At 42.0% G+C, this 19,361-nt stretch overlaps 1 protein-coding gene across 1 annotated transcript in view; it reads right to left on the reverse strand.

Annotated features, from left to right (window-relative positions):
• HDAC4 (histone deacetylase 4) overlaps positions 1–19,361 on the reverse strand; it is a 173,261-nt gene that overhangs the window by 12,807 nt on the left and 141,093 nt on the right. The window contains exons 22-24 of the mRNA XM_054970213.1: positions 9,284–9,381; positions 3,389–3,507; positions 1,331–1,464 (exon numbers count right to left, since the gene is read on the reverse strand). Of these exons, the coding sequence (XP_054826188.1) occupies positions 1,331–1,464; positions 3,389–3,507; positions 9,284–9,381 (351 nt within the window). The remainder of the gene's footprint in view (positions 1–1,330; positions 1,465–3,388; positions 3,508–9,283; positions 9,382–19,361) is intronic.

Below are 19,361 nucleotides of genomic sequence, written 5' to 3' on the forward strand. Positions count from 1 at the left end.
AGTATCTGTTAAATCTCTGAACACAATCTGATCAATCTATTTCATTAACTACTAATACATTTTAATGTTTTCAGAGGGTGTATGAATACTTGCGAGTTTACCATTCTCTCAGCAAGAACTAAGTCTAGGAAAAGGAGATCCTAAGGATCCAAGCAAGAGAATGTGTCATGCTCGACAAGGAATTGTGTCACATGCAACCCTTACCTGGTTACAGCCAATAAGGTTAGCAAACCTGAGCAGGGGGAAATTATTTTTTACCCAAATATGTGATTTGAGCCTCATGTTTGATTCCATCTCTTGAGAAACCACAGTAAATGAGACTCATAGTAAAAATAAAATTACTGTTGAATGAAATATTGCACTTATATTACAAAATTCTTGATCTGAAATTGTCCTACAATATTGTGAAAATTGTCCGTAATTACTTGAACATTCCTAATAAAGAAGCCTGGAAAAATTTTGCTGTTTCTTCAGAACCATCTCAGATGTTTTGTAAGCACTGACAACTGCTGCAATGCGCCCAGATGGTTCTGAAAGATTAACTGCTGATATTCCAGTCCTCCCTGCAGACAGATTCATAAGCATCAGCTTTCATCTAAGCATATAGAGCTGCCTGTGGATTAGATTGGGATCTGCATATCACTTTGCGAGGAAGTAGCACATGCGCTAGTATTTATTTAGAACTGATATACTGTCTTTTAACATAAAACCCCCAAGGCAAAGTACAAATCAATACTGAACTCAGTTTTCAATTTAGGTTGGATCCAAACGTACGTCTTATCACGATTTCTATAATGGATTCAAGTATAATCTCTTGATGGTATTATCTGTATAAAGAGGACGTAGTGGCATTCTCATTTCATTCTGACTATTTCCAAACAGGTTCCATCTCTTCTGATGGGTCAGCTCAACGCAGATACAAAATTGTCAATTCTAAATAGCTCCCAAAGAGATAAAGAGAATGGGTTGCCAACTGTGGTGACATTCAGGTATGTAAGAGAGGAAACCTGCTTTGGTTGCATGGACAAAACAAACTGCGGCATCTTTGCCTCATCTGTTGAATCCTCACATGGCTGCCCTTAATTCCTCTGGGAACTGCAGTGGGGAAATAAACAGCCACATGCCCAGACTCCATTTCAGTGAAGGCACAAGAAAATGTGGGCAAGCACAACTCTAAATTGCAGCAACTAACAGAGTTTGTTATTGTTCTTACGCACCTAGAGAACACAACAAATTTAAAAAATCAATTGATACTGCAGACAACCTGTGATGTGTATGCCACTGTGAATTTGTAAAGACTGAATTCAGTAATTCAGACTCTTCTTTATACCTCATTTCCTAACAGAGCAGAAACACAAGCTTCTGATGCATCACAAATAGCTGTCAGGTCATGGCCTCCTTCGAGGGCTAGAACAATTCGTCCTCCAGCAAGCCCCATGAGCTGTTTCGTAAGGTACCCAAAGCCTGTAAAACATGGAAACGAGAACTCAAGACAAGCACAAACGGCAGCAGAATCAAACTCTTCTCAAAAGTTGGAAATATAAAAAAGTAGTACATTTATAATTTGTATGATATTTGGGAGAAGAAAATATTTAACACATCCTGTGTCAATAAGTGGAATCCTAAGATTCAATTCCAGAGCCAAAAATAGATACAAAAACCACTGTTTTGATTTGTTACCATGATTTTCCAGAATGGTAACACAAAGCCAGGATTCTTAGGTACTGCGACCCCCCCCCGCTTCCCCGGGACCCAAATTCATGTAGTTTTTCATGTTCGGGTGCTTACTCTTAGCAGTGTAGCAGGCATCTTGTTTTTCTTTAGGTCTACTGGCAGCTTCCAGCCAGTCCAAGCCAGGTGCAGGGCGTGGCAGAGGTGCATTTCTGGCTTGCTCCTTCTCCTTCCTCCTTCCTTTGTAGAGGTGGGGCTGTTTTTCCCTCTGCAGGTATGATGACTGGGGGCACATTGTTCAGGGGCCTGAAGAATTGGGACTTGTTGGTCCCACTTGTTTGAAACTTGGAGGTTCTTTAGTGGGCAAGCACTGCTAGCTCTGCAGCAATTTTGGTGTCATTTGGTTGAAAAACAACCACTCTAGCACCCCTGAAAAAAGTCCTCATAGGGAAAAATGGCAGAGCTATGGATCTCCTTCTCTCCCAATCCTTCCTCACTTTGTGAAAGGAAATATACTATAACAATGAAGAGGGGCAAACAGTTTTCAGCAAAAAGGTGAATTTTTAAAATTGTCAATCAGTCACTTAAGAGTAGGAAAATTAAATGAATGCAGACAGAGGTGTTTTTTTTTTAAAATGTCAGTGGCCACTTGGAGCTCTTCTGCTAGGCTGCTGCTTGAGTGCCATTTTCCCTCTACAAGTATCAGTAAAGAGAAGTTTATCTGCACCAAGAGATACCTACTTTAGACAACTGTAAAATAGAACCTCTGTGTTCAATCTGCTTGAAACTTAGGGGGTCATTAGGTTAGAAGCAGGACTGTGTTCTGTGCAAATTTGGTGCCATCATCTTTATAAATAGTTGCCCCAGAATCTTGAAAATATTCCCCATTGAAAATAATGGTCCTGAAACGCCAAAACATGTAAAACCACATGGATTTGAATCCCAAACCAGTAACATTCTATGCAAATATCACAGTGACTCCCCCCGCCCCCGGATCTGTAATTATAATGAATTTTTTTCTTGAAACACACCACTAAAAGATTCCCTTCTGCTCAGTTGTACTTCCATAGTGAAAGACCTCATTCATCAAAGGATATTCTTTTGGAATCACACCTATCACTACTGTGATAACCATTGTATGTTTCTCCCAGAGATGCTGAACTTCAAATCTTAGATCTTGCTATTCTATTATCTTTTCAATCTCCTTTTCTTCAATTCAACTGTCACCTGGCATTGCCAAATCAATCAGTTTGACTTTCTTACTGTCAACCACAGTAATATCTGGAGTATGATATTCTAAATTCTTATCCCTTTGGATTTTGAAATCCAACAAGATCTTAAATTTCTCATTTTCATTAATGTTCTCGAGCTTATGTTCCCACTAATATTGTATGTTCAGCCTAAATTCCAATGCAGCATTGCAAGCTACTTTAGTATTATTGTTATTGATCTTATTATTATAATATTCGATGTCTTAAGTGTACTTAAGCGAGGGAAAGTAAATACAGATAAAAACCTCAATTCAGAATACAATTTGGATGTTTGTTCTACTGTACTGAAAATATATTATGTTGACTTTTACTGAAACTGTCTCAGGGACCAATGGGGAGGGAGTTTCATATTGAGTTACTGTTAAATATAGACCGAAACAGATCCTATAATCAACTAGACAGGCCCACAAAACTGCAAAATTATTGAAATGCTTGAGAAGACTCACATTTTGCTGATAGATTATATCCTCCAAGAGGTGCAGGATGACCTTCCACTGCATCGAACCCAGATGATACCAGAACAACATCTGGAGCAAACTCATTAGCAATTGGCATTACTACTGTTCTGCAACAAAAATGAACAACAGAAAGCACTTTATGTTTTGTTATTCTATGAATACTGAACTATTTGGTTATCTTCAAAGATATATCATCATATTTAATACGGAAACACAGAAAGCCAAAAAAAGGTGGGGGGGCAGACACTGCACAATAACCGCACTTCACAGGCAAGTGGTACAGAGGAACACCTTGAAACTGGCTAACTTGACATAAATAAAAAAGCCCTACAGGCTTCTTTAGTTTTTCTCCATGTCTCCCTGAAAATTCAGCAGCATCAGACTCCAACTTTAAGGCCCAGGAGAAGCAGTGGGGGATGAGCTGCACATCTTGATGTTAACTGCCAGCCAATTCTTTAAGTGCTGATTTCTGGTTTCATAAGAACAACTAATTTCACTGACATTCTGCCAACAGAGCATAAATATTCTTCTCTCTATATTTTTATAGAGAGTATCTACTTATAGTGAAATGAAGTACAATAGAAGGGGAAAAAAGCATTTGTATCACTGCCTAGCTCAAAGGGATTTCCAATGAATCACTGAAAACTGCAAAACATTCAAACGCACAGTCTGTAGGCTGCCATCTGCTGGCAGTTCCACCACTGAGGGTGGCCTGCCTCACACTGACTGGAGCCCAAGCCTTTTTTGTGCCCGCCTTGGGAAACACACTCCCTGAAGAGGTGAGAGGGAGACCTTCAGAAGGGGAGGTGGTTATTTGGGGTTTTATTTTATCTGGTTTTCATCCATAATTTTAAAATTATCACCTGAAAGCCACTATGAGACAAGTAGAAAGGTGGGAAGCCAATATTTTAATAATAAATAAATAAGATTCTAAAAGGTCCTCTAACAATAGATTATCGAGGAAACTGTGGGATAAGATGTAACAGGTTCCCAGTGTATCTTAGAAGGTGCACATGTATCTCCCACTGAAGTCGTTTCAGTGTATCTGACCTGCAAACATATTACTCTTCCTTAGCAGGGCATTTCCTGCATATGGCTGGGGAGCCCTGACCAGTGGTGATGGCTCCTGAACCCAGCTAGCCTTCCAGGCTGCAATGAGGAAGGATGCTTAAGCTATGGAGAGGGGTCTTGTTTTGCCCCCTAGGGCCCGCACTCTGCAGAGGCACTGGTGCAGCTGAGGGATTTATTTTAATCACACCTTTCCTCTTCTGCCTAACGAATCCACGGGAATTTCTTTTGTTTGCTCCACTGCAGGTCTGTTTAAGTGTGATGAGACCTGATGGGCTTCAGTCCTCAGTGGGCCTTCCTTCATATGCAGAGACTACTATGGTAGGACTGCAGCAGCAGTGGAAAGAACAATAAAGTGGCCTTGTTGATCCCTATGCTAGGAGAGGAAGGATGTGTATGACTCAGTCCAGCTCTGTTGCAGGTGGGGAATAGAAGGAAGAGTGCGGCTCAGGGAAAGAGGCACCTGGCCAAGCCCTGTAAAGCGAAGGAGACACTTGGCCAAGCTGCACCGGGCAGGGGCCAGGCTCTTTCCCCGCTCCTTTGCAGGTGGCAAGTCTGGGGCACACCATGGCCCTTTTTCCAGGGCTTTTCCCTCCCAGGTTTGCTTAGTGAGAAAAACTTCACCTCTTGTCTCGCTTCTTCCTGAAAGTGTCACAGCAAAGTTGGCAATTACAGATGAAAACCATTTAAAATGAAGAGGAAAAAAAATGAACCTTGAACTTCCCACAAGGCTTCTTTTGTTTATTTCACTCTGATTATAGTCCACCTTTCTTGCTGGGACTCAAGGCAGATTACAGGATATAAAAGAGACAGCAAAAAACAATAACTGAACAATGCAAAAGGACCTGGATTACAGAATTAGAGAACAATGCCAACAACAGATTATCTAAGGCAAAGTATAGTATAAAAAATACCTTATATAAGGTGTGAGACAATACAGTAAAAGCAGGCGACACCTGCAATTTCAGCGAGTTACAATCCTCTTCCATGATAAAGGCACCCTCCAGGAGTGCATGTGTCTACTGAGCCTCTGACCTGGATGGCCCAGGCTAGCCCGATCTGATCAGATCTCAGAAGTTAAGCAGGGTCATTTGTGGTTAGTACTTAGATGGGAGACCCCTAAGGAAGTCCAGGATTGGTATGCAAAGAATGACAATGGCAAACTATCTCTGTTTGTCTCTTGCAGATCTCTATTTATCTTTTGCCTTGAAAACTGTAGAGGGTCACCATAAGTTGGCTGCAGCATGACAGCACTTTACACACAACAGTGAGGGAAGTGACGTCATCATTCTATCTTGGGAGAGCGCATGCGCGCAAGCATGTATTGAGAGGCGCACCACCTCCTCCTGGGAGTTGCCCCAGGTGAGAGTTCCCCCACCTCTTTCCCCAGAAAAAAAGCCCTGCTCTGAGGGAAGTAACGTTGGAGCCAGGGGGGCACGGCAAAGGCAGGAATGCCATTGCAAGTTTGCCTCCTCTTGTCCTCATTTGGCTGAGCATGCAGCCTCTTCTCCCAGCTCAGGGGAGGAGTTGAATGCCACCTCTCCTTCCCCTCCCTCTGGGGAAATCTGAGCCTCTCGCATAGCCCAGGTTGCCCCAGAACCCAGCCTGCTGCTTTTGCAGGTGGCTGCATGTTGGCCAGCAGCCAAGCCAGGAGGGTAGGCTCACTTCCTGCTGCTGTCTGCGGGCTCAAACACAGCATGGGGAATGCTCATTGTTAGGCATTCAGTAGAGGCACTTGCCCAACTTGCCAGGTGAAAAGCCCACTTGTCCAGGGTGAGGAAGCAACTGATTGGGGGAAAGTCTGAGCACAACCCATTGCAGGATACCCCCAAACCATTTTTGACAAGCAACACTGAATTTCATACTTAGACAATGCAGAAGGCCAGAAGTGAGCAACATATTGTATCCTTGAGTTGTGCCCCAGTACAAGGAAGGGAGGAAAGGGTCACTTTACGGGACCTGGCCAGAGTGTGCGCGCGCGTGCGCGCCTTGGCCACAAGCCCATGACTTGTGGTCTATTTATAACATTTCACAACTAAAACTGAAAACTTCATTTCATAATTCATGAGATTATATATGGATGGGTTATTATCAGGTGTCTGTGTGTACACAAGTACTACCAACTTTGACTAATTCTAGGGTGTGTGACAATACAAGCTTGCATTAGGCTAATCTCTGATGACATTTGCCTATGTTATTTCTTGAAAAAGAGACAGTATTATATCCACATCTTGGGTGACAGGCTTAAATCACTTTTTGTCCCAATGTCACAGTATACAGGAGGATGAGACTTACTGCAATTGCTGCATAATTTATGCAGGTGTGATGGATTGGTGCCAAAAGGTTGCTGACTTTTTACAATGTGATGGATTGGTGCCAAAAGGTTGCTGACTTGAAGAAGATGGCAGTGATACAGCTGGCTGCAGATCAACCAGTGCATAGATAAGGATATTAAAATAGATGGCCTCATGCAAAAGGGGTATTAGGCAGGTTTCACACACACACACACGCATGCGCACACACACAATGTCTTATCTCAGTGTTCTAAGAAAGGTAGTGGTCTTGAAGAATTAACAGATTATTCTTGGTAAAGATTACACTACCGAGGAATGTATCCCTATAAACTAACAGAATATGGTAAAGCAAACACCTACTTAAACAACTGACTGCTCAGTTCAGTTAGTACATATCACTACAGAAGATGGACATGATAAACATTCTAGTTCAGCTGCATTTCAGCAGCTGGTATTTTGGCATAGCCAAGAATTTCTGGTCTCTGATTACAGATGTTAAATTCCTCTTTCATTTCATTTCATTCCTCTGACATTGCCTGAAGAGCGGAACGCACTTGTAGACTTGCTACAGATTCACTCTGTGAGCAACTTAAGGTATGTCAATTCTGTAAGTTACCTGTCCTTTTATTACTGGCAAATGATAACTCTGAGAGAAGATGAAAAGCTGCATTTTGTTTCCATTTTCATTGACTGAAAAGAGACCACTCTCTAAACAAATTCACTGAAATGGCTATGAATGTACCTTATTAAGTAGAAAATAATGCATTTTTTGAACTTCAGGGGGAGAGCTTTTAAAGGGGACTGTCATCTTAAATATAAACTCATTTAGAGTTGTCTTCATTCTATGCCTGGTATTTTCTGCTAACTGGGTCTGTCACTCCCATAATCCAGTTGATCTGAGGCTACTCCACCTCTGTCTGTGTACTCTCTAAATCCACTTGGCCAGAAAGCATGGCAGGGGAGAGAGTGTAGTGCCACTCCATTAGCTGGGTCATGGTTATCAATGGCCTGGGCTGTCTCAGTCAAGAGAGAGAGGTGTGGAGTCTATGCTAGAAGACATGGCTGCTGTGAAAATGGAGCCTTTGCGCGTTTGCCGCTAGTTTGTGTGTGTGTGTGTAAGGGGGGGGAGGCTGGAAAGACAAAGGATAATGGGAGAAACAACTCCCTTGTTTAAAACCTTGTTTTAAAAAGCATTTCACTTATTCTTGGAGTAATACTATTTCACAGGAGATTGTCATTGCTCCCCTCAAATTTCCACTTTTTTCCAAACCAAATCTATTTTCTGTTGCCAAAAAATGGTCAATAAAGATGGTTCTTGCATCTAAAGAGATCCCAACCAATGGGTCATTGCTCATCAAAATTCAAAGGACATTTGTAGGTTATTGCAATGTCTTTAATGTTCTTTATGAATTAAAAAGCAGCCTTGGCATTACTGAGATAGCAACACTTATTCATTCCATTAGTAATGGCTGTCCTTTTTTTAAAGATCAGAGCAAACATCAAAATTAGAAAAGTGACTTCCTTGGCTAAATTTCTTCTTTAGCAACTGAGTTATAAATTTTAAGCTAAAAAAATTTAGCCCCCTCCTTCCAATACACAGATTTTATATATATGGCTGCAGTATTCGCCTCTCCAGAACAATCCTGTAAGTTATGACTCCAGTTAAAGAACAAAAGGCACCTTGGTTATGCATGACATTTAATTAATGTAGATTTGAATGCTCATTATCTGGAGTTAAAACTTTCAGTTGCAGCATTAATGCACACCAGCCTGTGTTGTGTTTTGCAGTTTCCCTTTGGAGAGATCTGAATTATGTGTACTATAAGTTATAGTACGAAGAACGGCAATTCTATCCATTATTTCATCCCATACAGTCTATAAGCAAAGCATTTTCTACAGAATGGACTTCAGCAAAATACCAAGGATTGAAACTAAAAATTACTTAATGGTTCTGATCATGGGAATATGCAATGATATGAAGAAGTACCATAGGATACAAATAACTCAAAACGGGTGGAAGTGTACCAGTTCAGTTGACACTTCCCTGAGCTCCTTAGCAACATGGTGGGATTAAAAAGCGACAGATAAGGTACAGTACAAGAAGGGGACCTTGTATTTACTTTTGTTATTATTTCCTCTACATCCCAATCTTTTTACACTGCAGTGGTAATTCTAAGTGTAGATGCTTTGCTCTCTGTGCATCAAGAAAACAGAAATTTCCAGTCGTACTGAATTATTTACCACAACAATTCTGTTTTGTTTATCAATATACTTCCGTTTCCGAGAACAACCTGTTAATTAATATAACATGATACATGTATCTGAGCAGATCAGCACTGTTTAAGTGTCTTTCTTTCAACAACTGCTAGCTAGCACACTACCATCTGCATCGACTGGGAAAACTGTCCTTGTTTTCTTTGGCTTGGAACACTCGAAGACAGAATATACATGATAATTTCAAAGATGGCATGTTTAATTTAGAGAGAAGTCTCCAGAAAAAGTAATGAGATTTGAGGATTACCTGAAAGCAGTCAAGTATTCAGTGTCTCCCATCAGTGGATCAAGACCACCAGTAAATGCAATATTAACATTGAAACCGACACCTGGTCCTATGCCAACCTAAGCGGGGGAGGGGGGGAGAGAAGGAAAAAGAAAGTGACAGGTAAACTTCTAGAAATATTGCCATGTATCTCATCACTCACATTTTCTAAGCAACATCTCCATGCCTTTCATAGCTCTCCTACAAATCAATATGCAATTATACAATAGTTGCCATACGCACAAGTCCTTTCCCTCTTGAGGTTGTGTGAATGGAACAGAAGAGACAGCCTCCATCCTTTAGTATATTAAACATGCTTGTAGTTTGCAAGAGAGCCTTTAAAAAAAAAACCCCACTAATTTCCAGTGACAGAAACAGTCATATTTTAAAGCAGTAGACATCGAACATGAAGTATTATGTAAGCGTTTTCCCAATTGACATGGAAATTAAGCCCTACGCCACTATATCTGAAAAGCATGGGGAGCACATTTGGAGATTCACCAACAACAGGTTGTGTTATCACTGGGCTGATGTAACTTCAAAGCTACCACAGAATTGTCCAGCATCAGGAATGTACTGGGGATTTACTAGTATCCTAAACCTCTCTGGCCCTGGTCGAGCTTCAGCCCCTAGACTAATGTTATGCCAGTAATAACCCTAACATACTTTTTAAAATCCCCATTCAACACATGGAGGGTGAAAATACAAGACCCCCACCCCCGGCTTCCACTTTGCCCCAATTATGGAAATCACTTCCATCTGTGGAAATCTTGAGTGTGATCTAACCCATTATTCCAATGCAATTCCAAACAAGGAACAGGTAAATATGGGCTCAGTAGCTACATTATGCCCCTCAACTGGTGGGAACCTGCCACTGTAGAGAGAGGAACAGAACTTGCAGAACACCCCATGCAAACCTTTGGATCTTGTCAGCTCTGCCATAGGGTCATGAATTTTATTGTAACTTCAGTCTACTCTCCTGGCTGCCTACTTTGGTGCTGCATTAATTATCCATATCTTACAAAATGTTACTTATTCTAATCAGCAAATTATCAAAGAGGATTACAAATAGGATTGCGACCCCAAATTATCTACAAGGCAGGAGGAAGGAGGGGTATCACCTAGGTGGGGGTGCCAGTCCTCTTTATAGCAAAATTACCATGTTTAGCCCTGCTGAGCCCCAGTTGCTTCCATTTTAAAGCGGAAGTGACATCAATGGAAGGTTTCTGGAGCATGCACATGCAATTTTGGTGTGTGCTCTGCCATATTCAGATAGCTTCCTGACACTGTTTCCCCCCTGCCAGCCAGGTGAGTGGGGGTGGGGCCACGGCAGGTGGGGACGAGGAATCCCCCGCCCTGAGTGGGAGGCTGCTGGCCCTAATTACTAACTTCCAACTCACAGTCAAACAAGTTGGTTTTCTTGAGTGAAAAAACCTGAGCCACAAGGGAAGGGGATATGCTCTATGAAAGTGAAGTGATACCCTTTGAAACAGGAAGAACAGAACTGTGGCTTATTTCCTGACATGACATGTACTCTTTGGGAATGATAAATAGCATTCTTGTTATTGATAATTGGAGGAAAATATTCCACCACCATCAACAACAACCTCTACATTAAACCTTAACAAGCAGATCTCCAGTAGCACCTAAGACTGAAATTAGAATGCCATACCAGTATATCATCTAATCTTTATGTTGCATTCTTTTGCATTTGGCACCGAGTTGGTTGGACTCTAGGATGGAAATGGGCTAGGAATATGCAGTGTGAAGAGTAAAGGATGACATCAACAGAACAGATCTTGCAGCTCTCAGGCACCACTGCACTGGGAGATTTATTAGGAACAGGCAATTCATTTCAAACCAAACAGGATTGACAGAAATGTTGGATCCAAAAACATGCACATTCCTAAACTTAAATCAGACCATACAGTATGTTTCCTGTGCAAGCAATCTCAACTGTTCTCAAGTGTACACTTCTATGAGAAACACTGATGCATCTAGTAACAATTCATGTGATCATGACAGCTACTAAAAAGTATTATTGCCATCATACAAATTATTGTTGTTATATCCATGCAAGCACATGCTGAAGAATGATCAAGACCCCCCCATGCATAAATGAATGTATGTGTATATGATCAAGACCTCCCCATACTTAAATGAACTTATTCATATGAACCACCTTTCACTGTTTTGCAGATACGACTTAAAATGCTTAGTCTGCTGAAGCTTCAAATGTTCAATGACAGTTCTTCCATGTCTCCCCAAAAAAGCACCACTGCTTTTCAATCTTTCCCCTTTTCAAAGATGGCCAGTATCTGGCAAAGATGTTTGCTGCTGATCTAATATCAGTAGCATCCTAAGATTTGACAATGCAAGGACACCTATTTCCCCCTTCTCTTCTCTAATACTGTGCAATACGAGACAGGTGCCTCACTGGGAAGTTACAGAAAGAAGAAACTGAGCTGGCTTGCATAACAGAGAGGTGGTTGGAAGAAAATGACATGGCTTCTCTGTTCCAACAAACTCTACCTTATTAAGCTGTCCACCACCAATCCTGCACAGGAGGCTGGAGAGGAGGGATTGGTATTAACCTCTGTGAGTCCTTCACTTTCAACCAACTCCCAGTACAAACTACAGCTGGCACTGACTGTATGTTGGGGACTAAGAACAGAGTAGGCATTCTGCTTGTCTGCTAATCATCTAGTTTCCCACTGAGCACCCTCTCTGAGTTGGCAGAGATGCTCTTGGATGTGCTGCTGGTGATACCTAGACTTACTGTTCTAGGTGACTTCAACATTCATGCTGAATGCTCCTCACCAGGACTAGCCCAGGATTTTGCTGCCCCAGGCCTCTCTCAAACTGTGATGGGCCCAACTTAATCTTTTGCACTGAACCTTTGCAGGGAGCTCTTATTTTGAGGATGGAGATTTGGCCTGAACCATGGTCTGGCCATTATCTACTGAAGGCAAGCGTGAATATGGCACCAACACCCTGTAAAAAGGGGGAGGGGAAGTTAAAATGGTTTGCTCATGGAAGTCTATGGATCCTTCTGGATTCCAAAATGCTCTGAGGGATTTTAGGATTCCAAATACATGCTCTGTTGATGGTATGGTGGGAGACTGGAATTGAAGCTCTTTAAAACTATTGAAAAGAAATTATCCTTATCAACTCCTCCCATCCTTGGTGTAGAAGCCAGCCCAAGGGTTTACTGCAAAGTTGGGTGATCTAAAGAAGGCCAGAAGACATCTAGAAAGACACTGGTGGAAAAGTCTCACTGAATGACAGAGCAAATTATGGAGCCCATTGGAAGACCCATGAAGCAGTGCCGATAGTGGTAAATTAAACCAGGATTGCACTTACCTGTAACTGTTGTTCACTGAGGTCTTCTGTGCAGGCACACATGGGACTGCACATGCGCAGGCCTGCTGATCAGAGATGTTCTGCAGCTTTTAATCCTCTAATGAGTGCCTCTCTTCCCCAGAGTGCATACATGGCCGTTTCCTGCCAGAAACCGCCTGTATTCTAGGAGAGATGGTGCCCCCGATCCTCAGTTTCTCCTGAGCCGCCAGGCCCTCCAGGTAAGACGTGATGAGCATTCAGTGGGGCAGGAGGCAGGGTATGTGTGAGGAAACTACAGCTAGGGTTTCTATCAGTCCACTTTCCAGGTGTACATTCACAGGATAGGAAATAACACTATTCTTAGGGCAGTAGCCAGATCATTACTGTGGTGGTCAATGGATTCCCACTTGTTAAGAGTGGACTTTGGTTCACCCAAGATTAAGGCCACAATCACTACAGATGCTTCAATACTTGGTTGGGGAGGCTCATTGTGGACACTTCTCTATCCACGGCACATTGTTAGAAAGTGAACAGAGGTTGAATATCAATATTTTGGAGTTAAGGTGAACTTGTCACCAAACACTACATATTGTTCCTGTTCTAGTCAGAATTGCTTTGGATTCTGAGCCTGATCCTTGTTGGGGGGGGGGTACTCTGCCTCAACTTATATGCTGGCTTTTGTCTTTGGTACTGCCATTGGTTGATTGAGGCTAAATGGCTCTGAGGATACTGATACAGTTATCCGTAATAGCAGCCCTCCACTCTGCTATGTGTTTCTACAGGTATGGCTGTTGAGTGGAGCCAAGCATGCCTCCTGAGCACAATGGCCGATAACAATGCTCTGGTGGAAGCATTCCTGCCTGCATTAAATCTGCTGTTTTGAGAGCCTCAATGCCTCTTCCTGGATCACCTTTACCAGAGCTCTCAGGTCCTCAGACAGACAATTGTTGTACCCCACCATCTTGTTCCAAAGAAATATTTAGCATGCCCCCATGTGTGTGCGTGTTATGTGCTGTCAAGTCACCTCCGACCTATGGCAACCCTATGAAGGAAAGACCTCCAAAATGTCCTATCATTAACAGATCTGCTCAGATCCTGAAAACTGGAGGATGTGGCTTCTTTTATTGAGTCAAGCAATCTCATTTTAGATCTTCCTCTTTTCTTACTGCCTTCCAATTTCTCCTAACATTATTGACTATTCCAGAGAATATTATCTTCTCGTGATGTGGCCAAAGTACAATAGCCTCAGTTTTGTCATTTTAGTTTCTAGGGACAATTCAGGCTTGATTTGATCTAGTACCTACTTATTTATCTTTTTGGCTGTCCATGGTATCCGCAAAACTTTCCTCCAGCACCACATTTCAAATGAATCAATTTTCTTCCTGACAGTGTTCAACTTTCACATTCATACACAGTAATAGGGAGTATCATATTTCTATTATCTTGATCTTGGTTCCCAGAGAGATATCTTTATCTTTAAGGATCTTATCTTGCTCCCTCACAGCTGCTCTTCCAAGTCTCAATCTTCTTCTGATTTCTTCATTGCAGTCTCCCCATTTCAATTTCCTCATTGTCAATTTTAAAATTGTGTAATTCCTCAATAGTCATTACTTTTGTCTTCTTGATGGTCAGCTATAATTCTGCTTTGGCGCTTTCTCCTTTAACCTTCATCAGTAGTTGTTTCAAATCTTCACTATTTTCTGCCAGTAATGTGGTGTCATCTGCATATCTCAAACTGTTAATGTTCCTTCCACCAATTTTCACTCCACCTTCTTCTAGACCTATTTCCTTATGATATTCTCTGCATAGAGGTTGAATAGGTAGGGAGATAATATGCATCCTTGCCAACTGGAAACTGTTCTGTTTCCCCATATTCTGTCCTGACAGTAGCCTCTTGTCGTAAGTACAGGTTGTGCATCAAAACAATCAGATGTTGTGGAAACCCCATTTCTTTTAAGACTCTCCATAGCTTTTCATGATCCACACAGTCAAAAGCTTTGCTGAAATCTATAAAACACAAGCTGATTGCTTATTTTTTTCTGAAATTCCCCCATGATTACTGTATTATTCACGATCTTTATGTTGAGGGCTGATGAGGTATAGATCTTCCTTCTGAACCCATCAAGCTTTCCCCCTTTTCTATTGGCAGGTGTGGAATGAGGTCCCTGCTTATGTTTGGATTGCATTTCTTCGTTGACAAGCGATGACAGCGGGGGTATGTGTGAAGAGGAAAGGTATTTATCCTCTTTCGTTTTAAAAAGGCCCTCAGTCTTTCTGGATGTGGGTGAAACAGACTCCTTTTGGAGGAATGCTGAGACTTAAACTTGGCTTTCTTCCTCAGTGGTTCTTGAAATTCCAGGGTTTGTGCCTCCATCCCTTCAGATCTCTCTGTATTTAGATCTGAGCAGGCAGTCGAGACTACATTTGTAGCAATGGCTGGTACGATCACAAATTCTCTCGACTTCAAGCGCTGTTGGATTGTATGGATTCAAGTCAGGTCTGAGGGATTTGGAGAACCTGAGGCAGAATGATGTTGTCGGCTCTGAGGCCACTCTGATGGGCTCCAGTCATCTGAATGGTGTTGTCAGATCCAAGATGCTGATACCAATTCAGAAGGCCTCAGTGGCCTCGATGTCAGAGTAGATGGTGGGATTGGATTGGATCACTCAGTTAGCTCTGCAAAAGCAGAGGACTTAGTAGATTTGGGGGAAGGGCTGGTTGGTGCCGAGAGAACCCACTTCCACAATACTGCTTTGAGTCTACTGGCTCTTTCTGCCCAAGCCTTGGGTGGGATGTGGGAGAAGGCCAACCCGATGCAAGAGGAATAATGGAAGAGTGCACTGTAGAAGAGCCTCTTAGACTGGTGGCGAAAGAGGAACTGAGGGTCAGGGGATCTGTTTTGGTGGGAAATGGCCATGCATGCACTCTGGGGGAGGAGAGGCGCCCCCTAGAGGATTAAAAGATGCAAAACATCTCTTATATGCAGGCTTGAATGTGCGCAGTTCAATATGTGCCTGCACAAAAGACCAACAATGAATGTTATTTCTCTGCAACCACTGTATTAGTTAGTTCATGACCATCCTGATTCTTTAAAGTATCTCAACATCTGCTGACTCCTAAATCTGAATCTTTACTGTCTCCAGAATAGACGATTAGCTGTGACATCTTGGCAAAGTTTTTTTTGCTGATGAAAAATCAAATACATTCTGATCTGGATACTGGCCGTAATATAGGCCAGGCAGAAGAAATACTTAATACATCGTCTGGTCTGCTTATTAATCATTTTGACCAGTTACTTTGATGGATATTGATAGAATCCTGGGCTCTGTGAAGGATACCACTTTTGCACTGGACACTTGCCCATCCTGGCTGCTAAAATCATATAAGGACCACATTAATAAGACTATCATAAACTAGTCTATCATAAACCAGTCATTAACTCAGGTGGGTAATCGTGTTAGTCTATAGTAGAAGAGCAAGATTTGGGTTCATAAACTCAGGCCACTCAGAGAGATGATTATCCCTACCCAAAACTGAGCTCTGAACTGGATGGCCCAGGCTAGCCTAATCTTGTCAGATCTCAGAAGCAGGGTTGACCCTGGTTAGTACTTGGATGGGAAGTCCAGAGTTGCTACATAGAGGCAGGCAATGGCAAACCACTTCTGCTTGTTTCCAGCCTATAAAACCCTATGGGATTGTCGTAAGTCAGCTGCAACTTGATGGCAGGTTCTACCACCACACAAAATTGATGTGGACAATAATTACTCAGTCCCTAATCTGTCCTTTCTAGCAAAGTAATTGAGAAAGCAGTAACAGACCAATTCCAGTTCTTCTAGGATAACTGATGTGCTCTGGACCATTTTCAGTCTGGTTTCAGGCTGGACTATGGGACAGAACTGGCTCTAGTGGTTTTAGTTGATTACCTCCATCTGAAGGTAGACAAAGGCCATGCTTCTTTGTTTCTCCTCCTGGATCTATCTGCAGCCTTTGATACAGTTGGTCATGCCATCCTGTTGAAGCGTTCAGAGGCAGAAGTAGGTATCAGGGAATATGTTTTGGATTGATTTAAATTGTTCCTTATACGTCAGGCTAAAGTGTTACCATTAGAGACCAGCTACCTTCAGTGCAGGAATTGTCTTGTGGGGTTCCACAGGGTGTAATCTTATCCCCAATGTTATTCAATCTCTATGTAAAGCCTCCAGAAGAAATCATTCACAACTTTTCAACTGGATGTCATCAATATGCAGATGACACTCAGCTCTGTATCTCTATCCAAATTTCCTTGTGATGCAGTAAAGGTCTTGCACCATTGTCTGACTGCTATGGTCAAGTGACTGAAAGCAAACTGAAACTGAACCCAGACATGACGGAAGTGATACTGGTTGGGAAGGTGGAGATCTTCAGGGACACTGTGCTTCCTACTTTTGATGGTGTTCAGCTGTCCCTTGCTGACTTGATTAAGAGCCTAGTGGTTATACCAGATCCAGCACTGCTGCTGGAGAAGCAAATTAATGCAGCTGCAAAGAAGGTCTTCTCCCAACTCAGTCTAGCCCACAAGATTGCCCCCTACCTTGACACAGGTGACCTGACCACCTGGATCCATGCCACAGTAACATTGAGACTAGAATACTATAATGCACCATACATAGGTCTCCCCTCAAAGTAACTCAGAGACTTCAGTTGGTGCAGAATGCCGCAGCTCAGTTATTATCAGGAGTAACGCAGAAAATGCATGTTACTCCCGTTCTGTAGTCACTCCATTGACTTCCCATCAGTTACCAGGAACAATTTGGCTATCACATACAAAACCCTTCATGGCCCTGGTCTCTCATATCTGTGGGACTGCTTCACCACAACAGCTTTGCTCATCTGAGCAAGACCTTCTGAAACTGGGCAAAGTCAACAACTGTCTGTACATGTGCAGGGACCCACATATCTGAAGGACCATCTTTTCCCATATGTTTCTGCCCAGGCATTAAGATCACTGGGAGAGGTCTTCTTAACTGTCCCATTAGCTAAAGAAGCTGGGTACACGAGAGAGAGCCTTTTCAGTGGTAGTCCTATGACTATGGAACAGCATCCCAAGGAAGCGCAGCTGGCTTCCTCACTGCTGATCTTCAGGAGGCAGCTGAAGACATTTCTATTTAGGACTGCTATTTAATTAACTTTACTTTTATGCTTATTGGCAGTCCTAAATGTATTTTTCTATGTCCTTTATATTTTTACACTGGATTTAACTATTCTATTGATTGCTAAGGATGTATTGCCATTGTTATGGTCTCTGACCGCAAATAAATCCATTCATTCAAATTATCCTTGTCAGCTTTACACAAATTTACTGTGGAAAAGAAAAAAAAACCTGTAACTCAAAGGAAATCCACTCAAGATAAACAATGCAATGGAGGGATTAATATGTAACATGTAAGCCTGTATTATGGAATGGCTAGGTTACTCTGGATTTTTAAATGGCTACAGCATGATGTAGATCAACTCTGATTACAATCAAACTAAGCTTTTTCCAGAAAGTTTTTGCCACTGAAGACATGGATGTAGGCAAAGAATTCAGGCAAGAAAATTAATTGCACTAAATTTAGTCATCCATGATTCAATATAAACATGAGATAGTGTTAGCAGTAAATTACCCCCTCCCCCTATAACTCCCTACTGGCTTCATAGAATCATTGGTACCTCCAGGATCATCTAGTCCAACCCCTGCATAATATAGGAAATTCACAACTACATCCCTGCCCACACACCCTCAGTGACCCCTGCTCCATGCCCAGAAGATGGCGAAACACCATCAGGATCTCTAGCCAAACTGGCCTGAGAAAAATCGCTTCTGAATCCTGATCCAAAGTGGTGATCGTCATTACCCTGGTTATGTAAGAAGGGGCCATGAGAACTAAGCAGTGATGTAATTCTTCCTGTCCTCCCTCTCACGATCTGCTTAGGTTCACAGAATCAGCATTGCTGTCAGATGGCCATCTAGCTTCTGCTTAAAAACTTCCAAAGAAGGAGAGCTGACCACCTCCCAATGAAGCCTGTTCCAATGAGGGACTACTCTGTCAGGAAGTTCTTCCCAATGTTTAGCCAAAACCTCTTTTGATTTAATCTTAACCTGTTGGTTGAAACAAAATCTTAATTTCAACCTTAAGCCTTAATTTCAACCATTCTTAAATTGTGGTACCCAAAACTGAACACAATACTCTAGGTGAGGTCTAACCAGAGCAGAGTAGAGTGATACCATCACTTCACGTGATCTGGACACTATTCTTCTGTTGATACAACCCAAAATTGTATTTGCCTTTTTGGTCTCCCCCATCCTACAATTATGCATTTGATTTTCCTACCTAAATGCAGAACTTTACATTTATTTCTGTTGAAATTAATTTTATTTGTTTTAACCCAGTTTTCCCGCCTGTCAGGATCATACTGCAGCCTGTTTTCTACCATATTTGCTACCCCTCCCAATTTAGTATCATCTGCAAATTTAATGAGCATTCCCTCTATTCCTTCATCCAAACCATTTATAAAAATGTTGAACAGAACAGGTCCCAGGACCAATCCCTGAGGCACTCCATGTGTCACTCTTTTCCAAGAGGATGAGGAACCATTAACAAGCACTCTTTGGGTGCGATCTGTCAACCAATTACAGATGCACCCAATAACTAATAGGATCCAAACCACATTTTACCAACTTATCAACAAGGATATTATG

The sequence above is a fragment of the Eublepharis macularius genome, chromosome 1, assembly GCF_028583425.1.
Source record: "Eublepharis macularius isolate TG4126 chromosome 1, MPM_Emac_v1.0, whole genome shotgun sequence".
Lineage (NCBI taxonomy): Eukaryota > Metazoa > Chordata > Lepidosauria > Squamata > Eublepharidae > Eublepharis > Eublepharis macularius.